General features: G+C 35.8%; 2 protein-coding genes across 3 annotated transcripts in view; one reads left to right on the top strand and one right to left on the bottom strand.

The window, feature by feature from the left end:
* LOC115886189 (procollagen-lysine,2-oxoglutarate 5-dioxygenase) overlaps positions 1 to 14,453 on the top strand; it is a 32,976-nt gene that overhangs the window by 6,184 nt on the left and 12,339 nt on the right. For both annotated transcript variants that reach the window (XM_030905278.1, XM_030905279.1), the window contains 2 exons: positions 1,786 to 1,907; positions 8,688 to 8,915. In XM_030905278.1, the coding sequence (XP_030761138.1) occupies positions 1,786 to 1,907; positions 8,688 to 8,915 (350 nt within the window). The remainder of the gene's footprint in view (positions 1 to 1,785; positions 1,908 to 8,687; positions 8,916 to 14,453) is intronic.
* Positions 9,768 to 13,140, bottom strand: LOC115886193 (immunoglobulin domain-containing protein oig-4-like). Its single transcript, XM_030905283.1, has 4 exons — positions 12,882 to 13,140; positions 11,060 to 11,131; positions 10,410 to 10,559; positions 9,768 to 10,248 (listed from the first exon to the last, which is right to left on the bottom strand). Exons 1-4 carry the CDS (start codon positions 12,978 to 12,980, stop codon positions 10,090 to 10,092), a joined length of 480 nt encoding a protein of 159 aa, XP_030761143.1. The 5' UTR covers positions 12,981 to 13,140; the 3' UTR covers positions 9,768 to 10,089.

Raw genomic sequence — 14,453 nt, 5'->3', positions numbered from 1 at the left:
AGATACAAAGGAGGTAGGTAGAGCAGTACTGTAATTTTCAAATAACTGTTTTTTCTTCTCAATATTAATGGACTGTTCGCTGCTGGAAACACTGCGACCTGTAAGGCCTGTTGTGTGTGTGTTTGTCCCCTTCCTATGTCTACACCCACTCCTATCATTGTACCCTGCACCCAAGGACTGTATATATTCTAAAGGACTGTTCGATCGCGCCAAATCGCCGCTGTCGTAGTCGCCGTGGAATGCTACGTCACGCGCTGACCAGCGCTCCACAGTGCGGCGGATGGTTATTCTAGCGGGACAAAATCTCAAGAGCAATGTTTGGGACTTAAAATCTAAGAACGTAGCAAATGGTCTAATATATAGCAACTATATGGTTAAATTTATTTATTTATTAACAACTCAATTTATTAATAAATAAATACAAGGTAATAAAACTATGATATTATTCGTACATGACACACAAAAACCGTATTGTAAACTATTGCCAAATACATAACATTATGATATCAAAAAACTCTTTATCAGTTTTTTTTTAATTAATTTGTAATCTTGTGACACCCTCTATAATTTATTTTAAAAAAATATATTTTATTTTGAAAATAATAAATAAGATAGATATTTTAATTTTAACACTCGGTAATTGTAAATTCATATATAGTAAGTATCTAAGACAATTTTTTAAACTCAGTGCCTTTTGATGGAGTTGTTTTGTTTTTATACTATCCGATTGAAATGAATCTTTTTGGACATTCACCTGTTAAGCTTGAACTCCCTGTGACTACCTGTGTTGGTAACTATTGGTAACTCAAAAGATCTACATCATTCAATATATCGATATTTGAAAAAAAAGTGAAAGTTTGATATCTGCAGAACAAAGGCACGAAGGATTTTAACAAATAATATACCTACAGTAGAAAAGTACATACCTTTGGCAATCTTCAACATAATTTGGCTTTCTAATAAAATGTATAAGCACTTGTAAATATTTTATTTTCGTATGATCTCTGCCTTGCTGAGCAGAAAACGACCAAATTTGGTTGATAAAAATGTATCGAAATACAAAGAATATTCATGCATTTTTGTATCAATTGGAATGTTTACTATTTATTCTTATCAATACACATTTTTTGGCTTATTTCTAACCAAACGCTTTTGTCCCGCTAAATTTATCTTCCAACGCACTGTGCGCTCGTCCGTCAAATGCAAAAATAACTGTCACTGTCTAAAATCTTTAGCGCCAACTTCAACTCGGTCAGTAGATGACGTAAAAAAACTGACAGTGGAGGAAGATAGGAATCGAACTATCCTTATCTCTATAGTATCCTTGCCCTGCACCAACCTGTGCAGGTCATTGATAGGATGGGAGCAAAGTTACTAGGTACCTTCCCAAATAGAAAGTGTCGCTTGTGATTGAGAGCCTCGCAGTGATATTTTTTGTGCTCCGCTGTTACGGGATCTTTATCGCAAAGTCTGCAGCAAAGACTTCCTTAATACAGCTTGTTCAGGTAGCACTCGACAGCTATATGTCCTGTCAAGAGACCTGTTAAATCACACTGTGACCGTGATTTTTTAATATCAGTGATTTAAAAGAGCGTCATCACTACTTTCATATTTTGTGTGAACAATTTAGGTGTCTGGAAACTTAATTTTTGTTTGCGTTGAATAATGATTTGTACGTGAATTTTTAATAAACTAGCATAATATATTGTCATTTAAAAAGGTCACTGTGATGCCCATTTTTATCGGGAGTATGTAAAGTTTTATTAATTAATGTTATTATTCTAGATGAAATACCATTCAGTGCACGTTAAAAATTTTACAGAAAAGTTTGGTTCTGAATATTTGTCATTAAAGGAAATTAAACCTGAGGATGGATCACCAGAATGGTCTGCTAGGGATCTATCATTGTATGTATAAGATTTAATAGGTTTAGTTTGTGATCACAAGGTTGACAGCTAATATGACACTGAGTAAATTGTATTTTTTGACATGTCGTCTATCGAAATATTTTCTTTGACTCATTGGGCGGATTTTAATGATTTTTATTGTTAAGTTCAACAATACTGTTATAAATTATAAATAATAATGTCCATAAACTAATGTCAACTTTGAAAATAGTTACTAACTGTCACTAGAAAATTGCCATGGCAACACCAACCATCTTGATTGCAATTTTATTTAAAAATCGCTTTTTATTCAAAATCTGAGCTAGATAAGTATAGGAAACCCTAATATAGTTTGAAAGAGCATTTGAATCTGCTTCGATTTATTTAAAAAAATACAGGGTGTTGTATTTGAAATAACGAAGTTTTTATATGAAATATATCCTTAAAACAGATCAGCAACTTTAGTTACTCCTGTATACATTTAAGGGAGCAATATCATTTTTTAGTAAAGTTTGTTGCTCTGGCTTCAAAGTCACTACAAGAATTAACTCTGAAAAGTAATGTACAGGGTGTTGAGAAACTTTTTTATTATAGCATGCATATTTAAATATTGTTACGGATTCCGTGGGTCCACTATTTAAACTCACGATAAAATACTTAACGAATTTATTTGTTTCACTCTGTACACAACTTATACTATTTACAGCACAACTTATGCAACTACTATTACTCTAACGGTATTTCGCGGTATTTTCAAACTTCAGACTTAGACTTCAAACTTCAAACTTGTCCAACTGTCAAAGCGCGGGCCTTATATACCCCCTGGCGGTTGTTTCTAGATTTTTCTAAAGAATTCTATAATTTTCTTTACTTTCTGGCGAATGCGCCAGGTTCCTCAATGCACATTGCGATTTTTTAGCAGTATGCAGTTATGCAACCAGTAATACACCTTGACATTGCCCCCTTCTCAAATTTGATCGTCCCGATCAAGGTTTCCTGTCTGGTATCTCTTCAATCGATCCAGATGAACTACTTTCATCTTACTTCTAGGGCTGCGATGAATCCGGTACACAACATCATTTATCCTCTTGATGACTGTATAAGGACCTTCCCATGCTGGAGTTAACTTTGGGGACCTTCCTTTCTTGCGCTGTGGGTTATACAACCATACCCTATCGTCCTGTTGAAATCCCGTAGAATTAGCTCTGAGGTCGTAATGAGCTTTCATCCGGTCACTGGCTAGCGCAATCTTACTTCTAACGGCCTTATGAATGTCCAATAATCTTTCCTTCCTAGCGATTCTTTCGAACGACAGTCCAACGCTATCCTGTTCCATTTCTTCCCCAGATCGAGTACTTGGTCTTTGTCTAGCTGCGCAAATCTTACAACGTTGACACCATTTCTTAACATCTTCGCAATAATCCACCCAGTAAAAACGGTCTCTCAGCTTACTCAAGGTCTTGTTTACTCCAAGATGGGCTCCAGTTTTACCACCGTGAATTTCTTCCAATACCTGGGTGACTTTCTTCCTTGGTACCAGTAACTGAGTTGTTACTGTCCTGCCATCCGCACTTTCCCACGTGCGCTTTATCAATCCATTCTCAATCACCAGTGAATTCCACTGAGCCCAGAGAGCTTTGAAAACGAGCCCTCTGTCCGCAATATCCTGCCACGGTGGTCTCTCGCCGTTACCTTCCTTGAGCCGTAGTATTGCTCCGATGTCTGGATCTTCCATTTGATCTTTCCTCAACTGTATCGTCGTCCATTGTTCGTCAGTTCTCAGTTTAAAATTCCTTACTCTGATAGTGCTTTCGCGATGTTTCATTTTCTTGCCCAAAGTAGCTCGTCGTCGATCTGGCTCGTTGTCGATAATTTGTACCCGTCCTACACGGCACTCAGGGGTTTTCTCCATTTTCCCGAATACAGTCTTCTTGGCATCACCAGGTATCATCACAATTTCCGCTGATCTTGCTTCCATATTTCCTGGTCTCTTCTCTTTAGATACAGAAAATTCCTCATTTCCGATTTTCAGGATGTTTCTATGGTGATCAAACGAAAAACCATGTTGACTGATCACATCCATACCCATGATAAAATCATCTTCAATGTCTGCCACTAAAACGCTATGCCGAAACTTCAAATTCCCTAACTCCAATTCCATGAAAGCCTCTCCCCGTACAACGGCCATTTCCCCCGTAACTGTACGTAAATACACTCTTCTTCTAAGAGGCGTCATCTTCAATCCTTGCACTGAGTTAGTCCGCACCAACGATACCATAGCGCCTGTGTCCACAGTCATTCGAATTCTTCTACCATTGACCTTCCCGTTGATTACCAAACTGTCAGCGGTTTTTCCTAGACTCCTAACGGAAAACATCCTAGGGGCTCTGTTTTCTTCAGCCAATACTCGCTCATTAGTGTTGATTTCCTGGTGCCTATGTTCTCTCGATGGTAAACGGAATCGCATTTGGACGCGGCAATCCCGTTTGATGTGGCCATTCCTGCCACATCTATAGCAACTTATGTCCTGGGATCTGCCGATGTGCCGATGTTCTCTGGATGGTGAATGGAATCGCATTTGGATGCGGCAATCCCGTTTGATGTGGCCATTCCTGCCACATCTATAGCACCTTATGTCCTGGGATCTTCTCTGGTTCTCTGTCTGGTTATTGTTGACTTCCTTGTTTATTAGTAGCTCACATAGTTTGTCGAATTTTCTACACAGCTCCTCCAAACTTCTGTGGGTACTCTCGGGCTGTTCCTCTACCGTTACCGATCTTATCTTCGCTCTAGGGATGGCGCTAAAAGCAGGTTCGATTTCCAGCGCCCTGACGAGTACTTCGCTGCTGGTAGAAAATCGCGATATTTGCAGCGCCCTCTGTAATTCATTGTCCCTCAGTCCGCTGATAAAGCACTGAGCAGCGAGTTCCTCCCTAAATCCTTCCGGTGCTTCAGGATACGCTAGGTGTACCAGCCGACGTAAGTCTGCTTCAAATTCCTGCAGACTCTCTCCGGACCTCTGCATGCGTGTCTTGATCTGGGCCTGGTAAAGTTGACGTCGATGTTGGTCGCCATATCTTCTGTCAAGTGCAGCGACCAAAGTTTGGTATTCCTGCTGTTGAGCCGCAGGAATAGTTTGCAGGAGTTCCAGGGCAGGGCCTCGCAGCGCGATGACAAGTGCTGCTGCTTTCTCTTGGTCAGTCCATCCATTGGCAGCAGCCGCTGCTTCAAACTGGCGGTGGTACATCGTCCAGGTGGTTTGTCCATCGTAGGTCGGTGCCTTGAGGTTCGCAGTTCCAGGAACGCCAGGTGTCCTTACTTGTACCTTGGTCTTCTGTAGGCCCATCTCTAATTTTTCCATTTTTTGCTGAAGGCGTTCCTCCAGATCTTCTACGGCTTCTTGGAAGTGATTCTGCTGTTCCTGGCAACGCATTTCCAACATTGCTTGTTGCTTTTTTTTCCATGTCTCCGAAGCTTTTCTGAAGTCGAATTTCCTGATTTTCTAAGATTTTCTGAAGCCGGTCCTGTTCTTCTTGCTTTTCTCTCTGACGTCGCTCCTCCAAACGAATTTCCAAATTACCCAATATTTTTTCAAGCCGGTCCTGTTCTTCTTGTTTCTCTTGTTGTCATTGGATTTTCAAATCTTCGAAAATTTTGTCTTGATTTTCTAGAATTTTCAGTAAGCGGTCGTGTTCTTCTGCTTTCTCTTTTTCTAGTCGGGCTCGCTCTTCTTCTCGTTCTTTACGTAGTCTTTCTTGTTCTTCTGCCTTCTCTCTTCTCATATTCTCCATAAAATCGCCCAATAATTTGCTTACTTCTTCCATTTTCTTCGATTGCTCCCTTGTACCAACCATAAAAATTCCCAAATTCGGTCTAAAAATCTTCCAATCCACTTAATTTCTTCTTAAAATCCTCTTGAATCGCACTTCCGACACCAATTGTTACGGATTCCGTGGGTCCACTATTTAAACTCACGATAAAATACTTAACGAATTTATTTGTTTCACTCTGTACACAACTTATACTATTTACAGCACAACTTATGCAACTACTATTACTCTAACGGTATTTCGCGGTATTTTCAAACTTCAGACTTAGACTTCAAACTTCAAACTTGTCCAACTGTCAAAGCGCGGGCCTTATATACCCCCTGGCGGTTGTTTCTAGATTTTTCTAAAGAATTCTATAATTTTCTTTACTTTCTGGCGAATGCGCCAGGTTCCTCAATGCACGCCGCGACTTTTTAGCAGTATGCAGTTATGCAACCAGTAATACACCTTGACAATATGTTTAAATATCTCAAAAACCAAAGCATTTAAACATATTAAATCCTTATAATAAATGCCTTATTTTATGCCTAAGAATCCAAAAATGAAATGTTGTTAAAAAATAAAAAAATTGTTTCTACATCTTTCCGTTTTCGTATAATCAACCGAGGCGAATGAGGTATTACCACCCAGTATAAACAGTTATTATTTACATCAACAAAACTCACCTTCTTAACAGCACTTAAATAAAGGACCATTACTACCGCTTTCCCGTTCAAAATATTCTAATAAAGTTGCGATGAGTTTTTTACGGCTACTAGCTGTACAATAAAATACTTATACACTTCGCACTAAAAGAGGTTCTAAAAAGTACAATGTTCGATTGCAAGATCTGCTAGTAAACATTTTCAAGCTTAAAGTATCACAACACTATTTATTTAAACCAAAAACTTGTAATACAAAACTAAAGTGTCAAAACGAATGACGGTTCCAGTTAGTCAGCCCGACAGCGAATATGTCCATGGTTGGCAACATTGAATTTAAAAATTGCGCCCTCGATTACGTAACTAAAAGTTTAATTGGTATCAAGAATAGATGCAGTTTTTCTTAAACTAGTTAAAATACGCTAGTCCAAAGTTGTTTAAATTGGCATGTATTCATGCAATTTCGCTGTAAAATCAATTGGGGATCCAACATTTGGACGGTTCAAGAATTTTCGTGGGATTTCCAATGTTTTGAACGACGATGCACCACCATTAACTCCTATAATACCAAAGACAAAGTGCTGCCGCGTGACGTCATCGACCGTCGGCCTACGAGTTCTAAATGGTTCTAAGGGGTTTTGTGTAGTTTTCTACGTTTGAAGTCGATTTATACGATTTAGGTATAGCTTTAGGGATTAATGTAATAATAAATCTAAACATATAATAACAGCAAGGATCTATAAAAAACACAAACAATTTAAATGGTAGTTAAGTACGTAAGCAGGTATAGGTAATAAATATAATATGTACGGTGCACTTAACTGTTCGAAATACACTAGGTAGAATCTAAATTTAAGAATGCTTATTTTTGGAATTCTCAGACAGCAAGATACCATAACATTAATAAATTATATTTAGTAAGGCATCATGCAATTCATGATTGAATTTTTCGAATCAAATTTTGATTTTCCGAAGTTTGCATCTATAGTAGTTACCTAACTCTATACTCTATACATTGATTTTAAGTAGGTTTTGATTTTTTTCTTATTACCCTTACCTAAGCGGTCATTTTTTTACCACAGTAGTTTTTAATTAGTGTATTGGAAATACAACAATATGGATAAGCCATTCTCGTTAATAATGAAAAACCAACCAAGCTAAATTAAAAGACTGAAATAATGGTTTAAGTTCCTCAAAAGTTGTAAAACTCGTAAGTTTCTTATGTGTTAAATATTCTTGTTTGCTTTGTTCAATTGCTTGCTGAAAACGAATTTGATCTAATTCGTTAAATTTTTCGTCTTTGCTTTTCCGATATGATATCTATTTTGATAAATATTTGGGGCAATTCGGAAATTTACTTGGTACGCTAGTTTCTTTTAATCGGGGCAAAGTTAAATTAACTGAAACGATCTCACCGGTTTTTGTATCCTGTTGGGAAATTTCATAAATAAAATCCTTTTCAAAATAGCACTTACCATCTCACACACCCGATTATTGTTATTTGGCCCAAATTTTCGGGAGGAATTGCAATTAACCATTTTTTGCGAAGTTTTTTGTCTCTGGGAAACCGAAACACCCGCACTTTTGTACCGCTGGCATAAAATTACAATCTGGGACACAATTATGGAACAACATATAAAACACTACAAACACTACACTATCTAAATTTGTTAAAAGTACAAAAAACACAAAATAGTCCGTTCAATAATACCTAATCGATAAAATCGAGCGTATTCTAGACAAGGAAAGAGAGTCTCTCTTTCCTTCTCTAAGGACAAAATACTCGGAAGCTGAACCGCGCAACCGCGGTTCACGTCAAACTCTTTGCTGAACTTTACCGCTGATGGACTTTTATAAATATCAGAGTAAATTGTGGCCCTATTTAAAAACAAAGTTAAAAACTCATCAGCATTTCTGTATTTTTAAATCATACAAAAAATACTCATTAAGTTCAAAGAATTATTCATAATGTTCAAAATTCCTGCAAAGCGCTTCTCGCCGAACAAAACCGAACTCTCCGTGTAGGATCCGAATGCTTCCGAGGTTTTCGTGATTGCGGTTGCGCGTTTCAGCTTTCGAGTATTTCGTAGTTAAACAAGGAAAGAGTGATGCTCTTTCTTTGTCTTGCCGAATTCGTGTTAGAATCGCTAGGCCCACAGACCGTGACGTCAGCATCACTTTTAATTTAAGCACTTTGTCTTTTTTGTAGGAGTTAATGGCACCACCCGGTAATACTTAAAAAAGAAAATATTTCTATTATAAGTATAAGCATCAAAATAATTTATTCTTTTTTTGCTGTTGAGCGTTTGAAACAAAATAATCATTTTTAGGAGCCAATGTTTAGCCAAAAATTGTGATTTATACTTTGCCGTGGACTCCACAGCCCACTTAGACAATCCATTCACGCTGAAATTGCTCATCGAACAAAACCGCACGGTGGTGGCACCTATGCTGGTGAGACCGGGGAAAGCCTGGAGCAACTTTTGGGGGGCCTTGACTAACGACGGTTTCTACGCAAGGTCCAACGACTACATGGACATTGCCTACAGTAATAAACGGTGAGTGTTTTAAATGTTTTATTCAACAAAGTTTAGCGAAATCTGATGTTACAACAACCTGAATTGATTTTTACTGACTCGTCTATATATTTATACACTTTAGGTCGTTCTAAATCCTTGGTCTAAAGATTAAGGAAGGAGTATAATGCTATCCATGTATTCATGCATGGTGAGCGGAAAAAGGACTGGGGTGGGGATCCTTGACAGTTCTGTTTGACGATTCATTTGACACATTTCAATTTGATTTTAAATTTTGTGAATTTGTCAGTATTACTGAGCTTATTTTATGTTATTTATTATTTATGCTACTACTGATAGTTGTATAAAAGTAGTAAATCTAGATGGAAATTGTGACAGAACTTCAATTAACAGTGACACTATTGCGATTTATCCAAAAAAAAAATGTAAAATAGTTGGTTGTGTAGCGTGCGGTAGATCTCGGTCAAAAGTCGAGTGAAATAATGGAATTACTTTTCGCTAATAAGTGACTATATAACGTGTAGTAAACCGATCATTTATGAAATTCACTTAAATTAATTAATTATATATTTTTTCTTGCATTTTTGCTTTTATTTACTACTTGTCAAAGATTAGATGTCAAAGAATTTAGATACGTCAATTTGACTTACCTGCTTCAGTAGCGTATCGGATGTTTGTGTTAATAAATAATTATTATAACTTATCTATTTTTATTAGAATTATATATTTTTATAACAATTTTAATAACTACCAACATTTATTCGCAACGTAAAATAAAACAACAAATTATTAAGTCTACCCCACGTCTACCCTACAGCATAGTTTTCATCACCCACTTTTAAATAAAATTAGAACGGCACTGATAAACCGGAATTTAAGTCGGCCATATTTGAGTCCAATCGCGGTGGATCTAAGATTTTTGATATGCTCCTTCCTTAATCTTTTTATTCAAAGGAATTTTCAAATTTTTCAAAATTTCAAATCAAATCAAATCAAACGTCACACAGGACTGTCAAGAAGAGGGTCCATATTTTCGTGTCTCTAATGCATTAATACACGAATATCATACTACATCCTATCATTATGTTAAAATCCAAACCACAGATTTAGGATGGCCTGAGGTCTATATGAACTAATTTCTGCGCTACTGAACAGAAATAGTCTAAAAATCTATCCCAACTGGCGGTAACTGCCGTTAATCGAAGGATATGCTGAAGTCGGTTTTGAATGATCTTCTGTCAATGGAATACATGTTGTCGGCCGTACATTCGTACAGCCCGGCGTCCATTTGAGTTGCCGGGTCGATTTCCAGTTTGCTTTTGATGGCGTCTTTTTTTATCTGCCATTCGTGTATCTACAAAATATTATTGAATATTCATTGAACACACCAAACTGGATCACTGACAAAAAATATAAGAGTAAGCGCATTTAAAGGAGCCAGGAGCTTTTTAATATGCACCCACTCTAGTTCTATGTCCACGGAATATGGGGACACCCTGTGAAGTTAAAACTTACGTGTAAATAAAGATGTGTAAAGATCTCGCTGCCATCTTTGTACCACGTTATGTGCGGCCTGGGATTCCCTCTAGCCACGCAAATAAAAGCGATCTTGTGCCCTAAAACGTATTCATAGTCGAAGTGGGAAGCTTCTATTATTTTGGCTCCCTGAAATTTTATTGTTAAGTTTCATTCAGAACCTCTCAATTAGTGGAATAAATTAGTGGTTTCAATTACACTTTATACTTGTTAGTTTACGATCATTCCCAATGTCTAAAAAACACAATTAAAATTAATATAATATCCTAGCAACAGTGTGCGGTAATCAGTTGTATCCATAAAGAAATCCTAATTTTTAGCTTATAAAACAATGTACTTTTAATTTCTAACCACATTATCTCTTGATGGATGAGAATCAAAGGCCAAAATGACATTCCCCGCAAATTTTGAAGTATAATTAGTGGAAAAATTAAAAGTTTGGTAACTTTTTCTACTAATTGAAAATTCCTACCCCTAATTTTAACGATCTGAATGCTTACATTCAAATTAGAGGAACAAACTTCCACCTTAATTGAAACCACTAATTTATTCCACTAATTGCGAGGTTCTGAATGAAGCTTAAGACTCAATAATTTTGAAAATGGTCGAAAGAGAAACAAAACACTTACGTTGTTGTTATTGTAGTATTTGTCGGATTCTGGGTCTCTGTATTTGCCGGTGATGGGAAGTCCTATTTGAAACTAAAACCAACACAAAATACTGTATTGAGAAAGCAATAAAAATTGGCGTGTATATAATCAAAAACGTGGAAACTACATATTACCAAATTAAATTTTTCATATATAAAAATTCGTTTGAAACTTGAATGAAAAACGAATTGGCCGATAAAAAAGGCTTGTAAAATGTTAGTAGTCATGCAAATATTTCCGCTGGTCATGAGGTTTTTCTTTGCCAATGTGATATTTGTCATTTTCAATTTCATTAAGGCTGTATTCCGTTACAAAACCAGGCGAACCAGACCGGTAAACTACGGTAAAGAGCGGTTCCTGAAAAACATCGGTTTGATACGGAACGGTTTGGTAAAATAGGTACTGGAAATGTCAAATGTTGACGTTTTCTAAATTTCAATACCTCTATTATAAAATTTATCATTTATGCATTTTTAATGTACATATTTTCTGCATTTACGTTTGCTTCTTCTTTTCAATGGAGTTTAATATTGAAAAGTACTTTATTAATAAACTGTTAAACTCGTTAGACAGCTCAATTGAAGATTTGCAGGTCCAATATTAAAACAGATCAATAGTGAATAAACAAATCTAATCAATATTTATATTTTTATAGCTTACAAAACATTCACGGTTACTTGTTGTCTTGTTTTTCATGTTTTCTTTAAATGTTCCTTACTTTAAGAAACAATGGCTGCATGATAAGTTTAAATAGTCCTAAAAAGTCATTCTATTTAGTTAATGAAATTTATTTACCTTTACTGCCTACCTCCATTGCTTTTGGATGTAAATACAAAATATTATTACAAATTTTAGAAATTAAATGAGAATTTCACTCGAACTTATATTTGCTTGATTTCTGTCACATAAATGACATTGATTGACAAACAAAACCAGAAAAACCAGCCTTCTCGCACTGGTTTGTTTGGTGACCGTTATAACCGAATTTTTCAGGAACCGTGTTCCGTAATAAGAAAACTTTCAGGAAACCGATAGAAACGGAACATAAAACCATAACCAAGGTAAGCAACGAAATACACCCTAATTTTTTCTAATTTGATATTTGTCATTGTCAATTTTATTCCGAGTTTTCTTTGACGAATTTGAAATTAAATCTGCGTTTTGTTTAGTTAAAACTGCGATTTTCGTTGCAACAAAATACCAAAAATATATGTTCGGGTCGCTCTCAGGGGTTGGGTTTGGTTTCTGAAATATATATTTCAGAAATCTGCCTAAGGCTTAGCCCGATCCTGTCGTGTTAAGCCACATGCAAAATTCCAAACACACGTGCTTTGATTAAGGCTTGATTAAGGTTTGCAGAGCTTCAGCATTTGTCATAAAATAGCGAGCAATTTGTTACAAAACCATATAAATTATATATCACTGTTATCACAAAACTTCAATCTATTTCTGTATTGTAAAGGAATTTTAAATTATATCTTTATTTTCGAGAAAATTTAGTCCAAAAATAAGGAATATTTTGTTGATGTTTGACCATTAAAATCTTAAAAATAAAGAAGTTGTCTAAAATGTGCTACAATACGGATATAATATAATCCCTTATACGGATATAATATAATTAATTTCCTTCTTCATTTGAGTAAAAATAACTAGCCAATTTTACATAAAACGTTAAATGCCGAACGCTTATTTTGCTACTTTTTCGGACTAGTGAAATGGACTCTTAAACAAGATATATCATGAACTCATTGAAAATACTATTATAAGGACGTTTATGAAACACACATTAAACAGCATTTACCTTGGATTTGGTTCTGGTTCTTGCTCTACCCCTTCTGCATTCGATTTCTGCTAAAAAAGCGACCAGCAAGATGAAGATGACCGACAGTGATAAATTCATTACGGCTATTTGAAGAGGGAAACCGGTCCAAACTAAGCGGCAAAACTTATCTTAGCCCCAATTTTGGCCAATCATTTCGCTCCCCTTTTGCGCCGAGCAGACATAGATTGAGAACAATTTGAACCAATTTAAAGCCGTATCGTTTCTTATATGAACTATCTTAACCGCGTTTCGTTATATTAAATAATGGGGAGCGCGGTAGTCTTCCGTCGCAATAGCATAAATTATTTGGCATTGGTATCATAGAGGACTTTAAAATATCGTCTGATCGAAAAAAAAACGGCGTCAAAGATGGCTGGGGAATGACGATCGATAATAATTTTGACGAGGTTAAGTACTAGACGTCATTTACTTAGCCCGTACTCATTTTTATTCTTTAATGGCGCTTACTGCCAGTTGGTCTTAAGAAGGTTGTATTTTTATACTGAGTAAAAATTATTTTTAAATAGTGTAGTTTAAAATTCGAGAAAACATTTTTTTTTAAATAGTTTTTTTAATGTTTCTATAATAATTACTAATATATACTATATTATTTTTTATGTCAATTTTTAGTAAATAACGTATTATTTGAGTTAACTCCCGTTTCCAGAACTACGTTCTGTCGCTGGCGACACTGGTTGACACTGCAAAGAACCAATGAGAGACTAATGGTGTACAACCAAGAGACTAATGGTGTATTCCGTTGCTTACCTTGGTTATGGTTTTATGTTCCGTTTCTATCGGTTGCCTGAAAGTTTTCTTATTACGGAACGCGGTTCCTGAAAAATTCGGTTATAACTGTCACCAAACTAACCAGCGCGGGAAGGCTGTTTTTTTTCTGGTTTTGTTTGTCAAGCAATGTCATTTATGTGAGAGAAATCAAGCAAATATTGGAAGTTCGAGTGAAATTCTCATTTAATTTCTAAAATTTGTTATAATATTTTGTATTTACATCCAAAAGCAATGGAGGTAGGCAGTATAAAGGTAAATAACTTTCATTAACCAAACAGAATGACGTTTTAGGACCATTTAAACCTTTGAATAAGAAGACTAAGGAAGGAGCATATCAAAAATCTTAGGTCCACCGCAATGGGTCTCAAATATGGCCAACTTAAATTCCGATTTATCAGTGCCGTTCTAATTTTATTTAAAAAATGTTAAACTATGATGTAGGGTAGACGTGGGGTAGCCTCAATAATTTGTTGATTTATTTTACGTTGTGAACAAATGTTGGTAGTTATTAAAATTGTTATAAAAATATAAAATTCTAATAAAAATAGATAAGTTATAATAATTATTAATAACCATAAACATCCGATACGCTACTGAAGCAGGTAAGTCAAATTGACGTATCTAAATTCTTTGACATCTAATCTTTGACAAGTAGTAAATAAAAGTAAAAATGCAAGAAAAAATATATAATTAGTTAATTTAATCGAATTTCATAAATGATCGGTTTACTACACGTATGTATATTATATAGTCACTTACTAG

Source organism: Sitophilus oryzae, unplaced genomic scaffold (genome assembly GCF_002938485.1).
Source record: "Sitophilus oryzae breed Bouriz unplaced genomic scaffold, Soryzae_2.0 scaffold_471_pilon_pilon, whole genome shotgun sequence".
Classification (NCBI taxonomy): Eukaryota; Metazoa; Arthropoda; class Insecta; order Coleoptera; family Curculionidae; genus Sitophilus; species Sitophilus oryzae.
This window is presented reverse-complemented; position numbering and strand designations above follow the sequence as displayed.

What these genes read in the sequence shown, in the direction of transcription:
- LOC115886193 (XM_030905283.1), bottom strand. Translation starts at nt 12,980, where the DNA reads ATGAATTTATCACTGTCGGTCATCTTCATCTTGCTGGTCGCTTTTTTA. An exon ending in GAACCAGAACCAAATCCAAG is followed by an intron (nt 11,132 to 12,881) that starts GTAAATGCTGTT and finishes TGTTGGTTTTAG; the next exon opens with TTTCAAATAGGACTTCCCAT. An exon ending in AATACTACAATAACAACAAC is followed by an intron (nt 10,560 to 11,059) that starts GTAAGTGTTTTG and finishes ATAAAATTTCAG; the next exon opens with GGAGCCAAAATAATAGAAGC.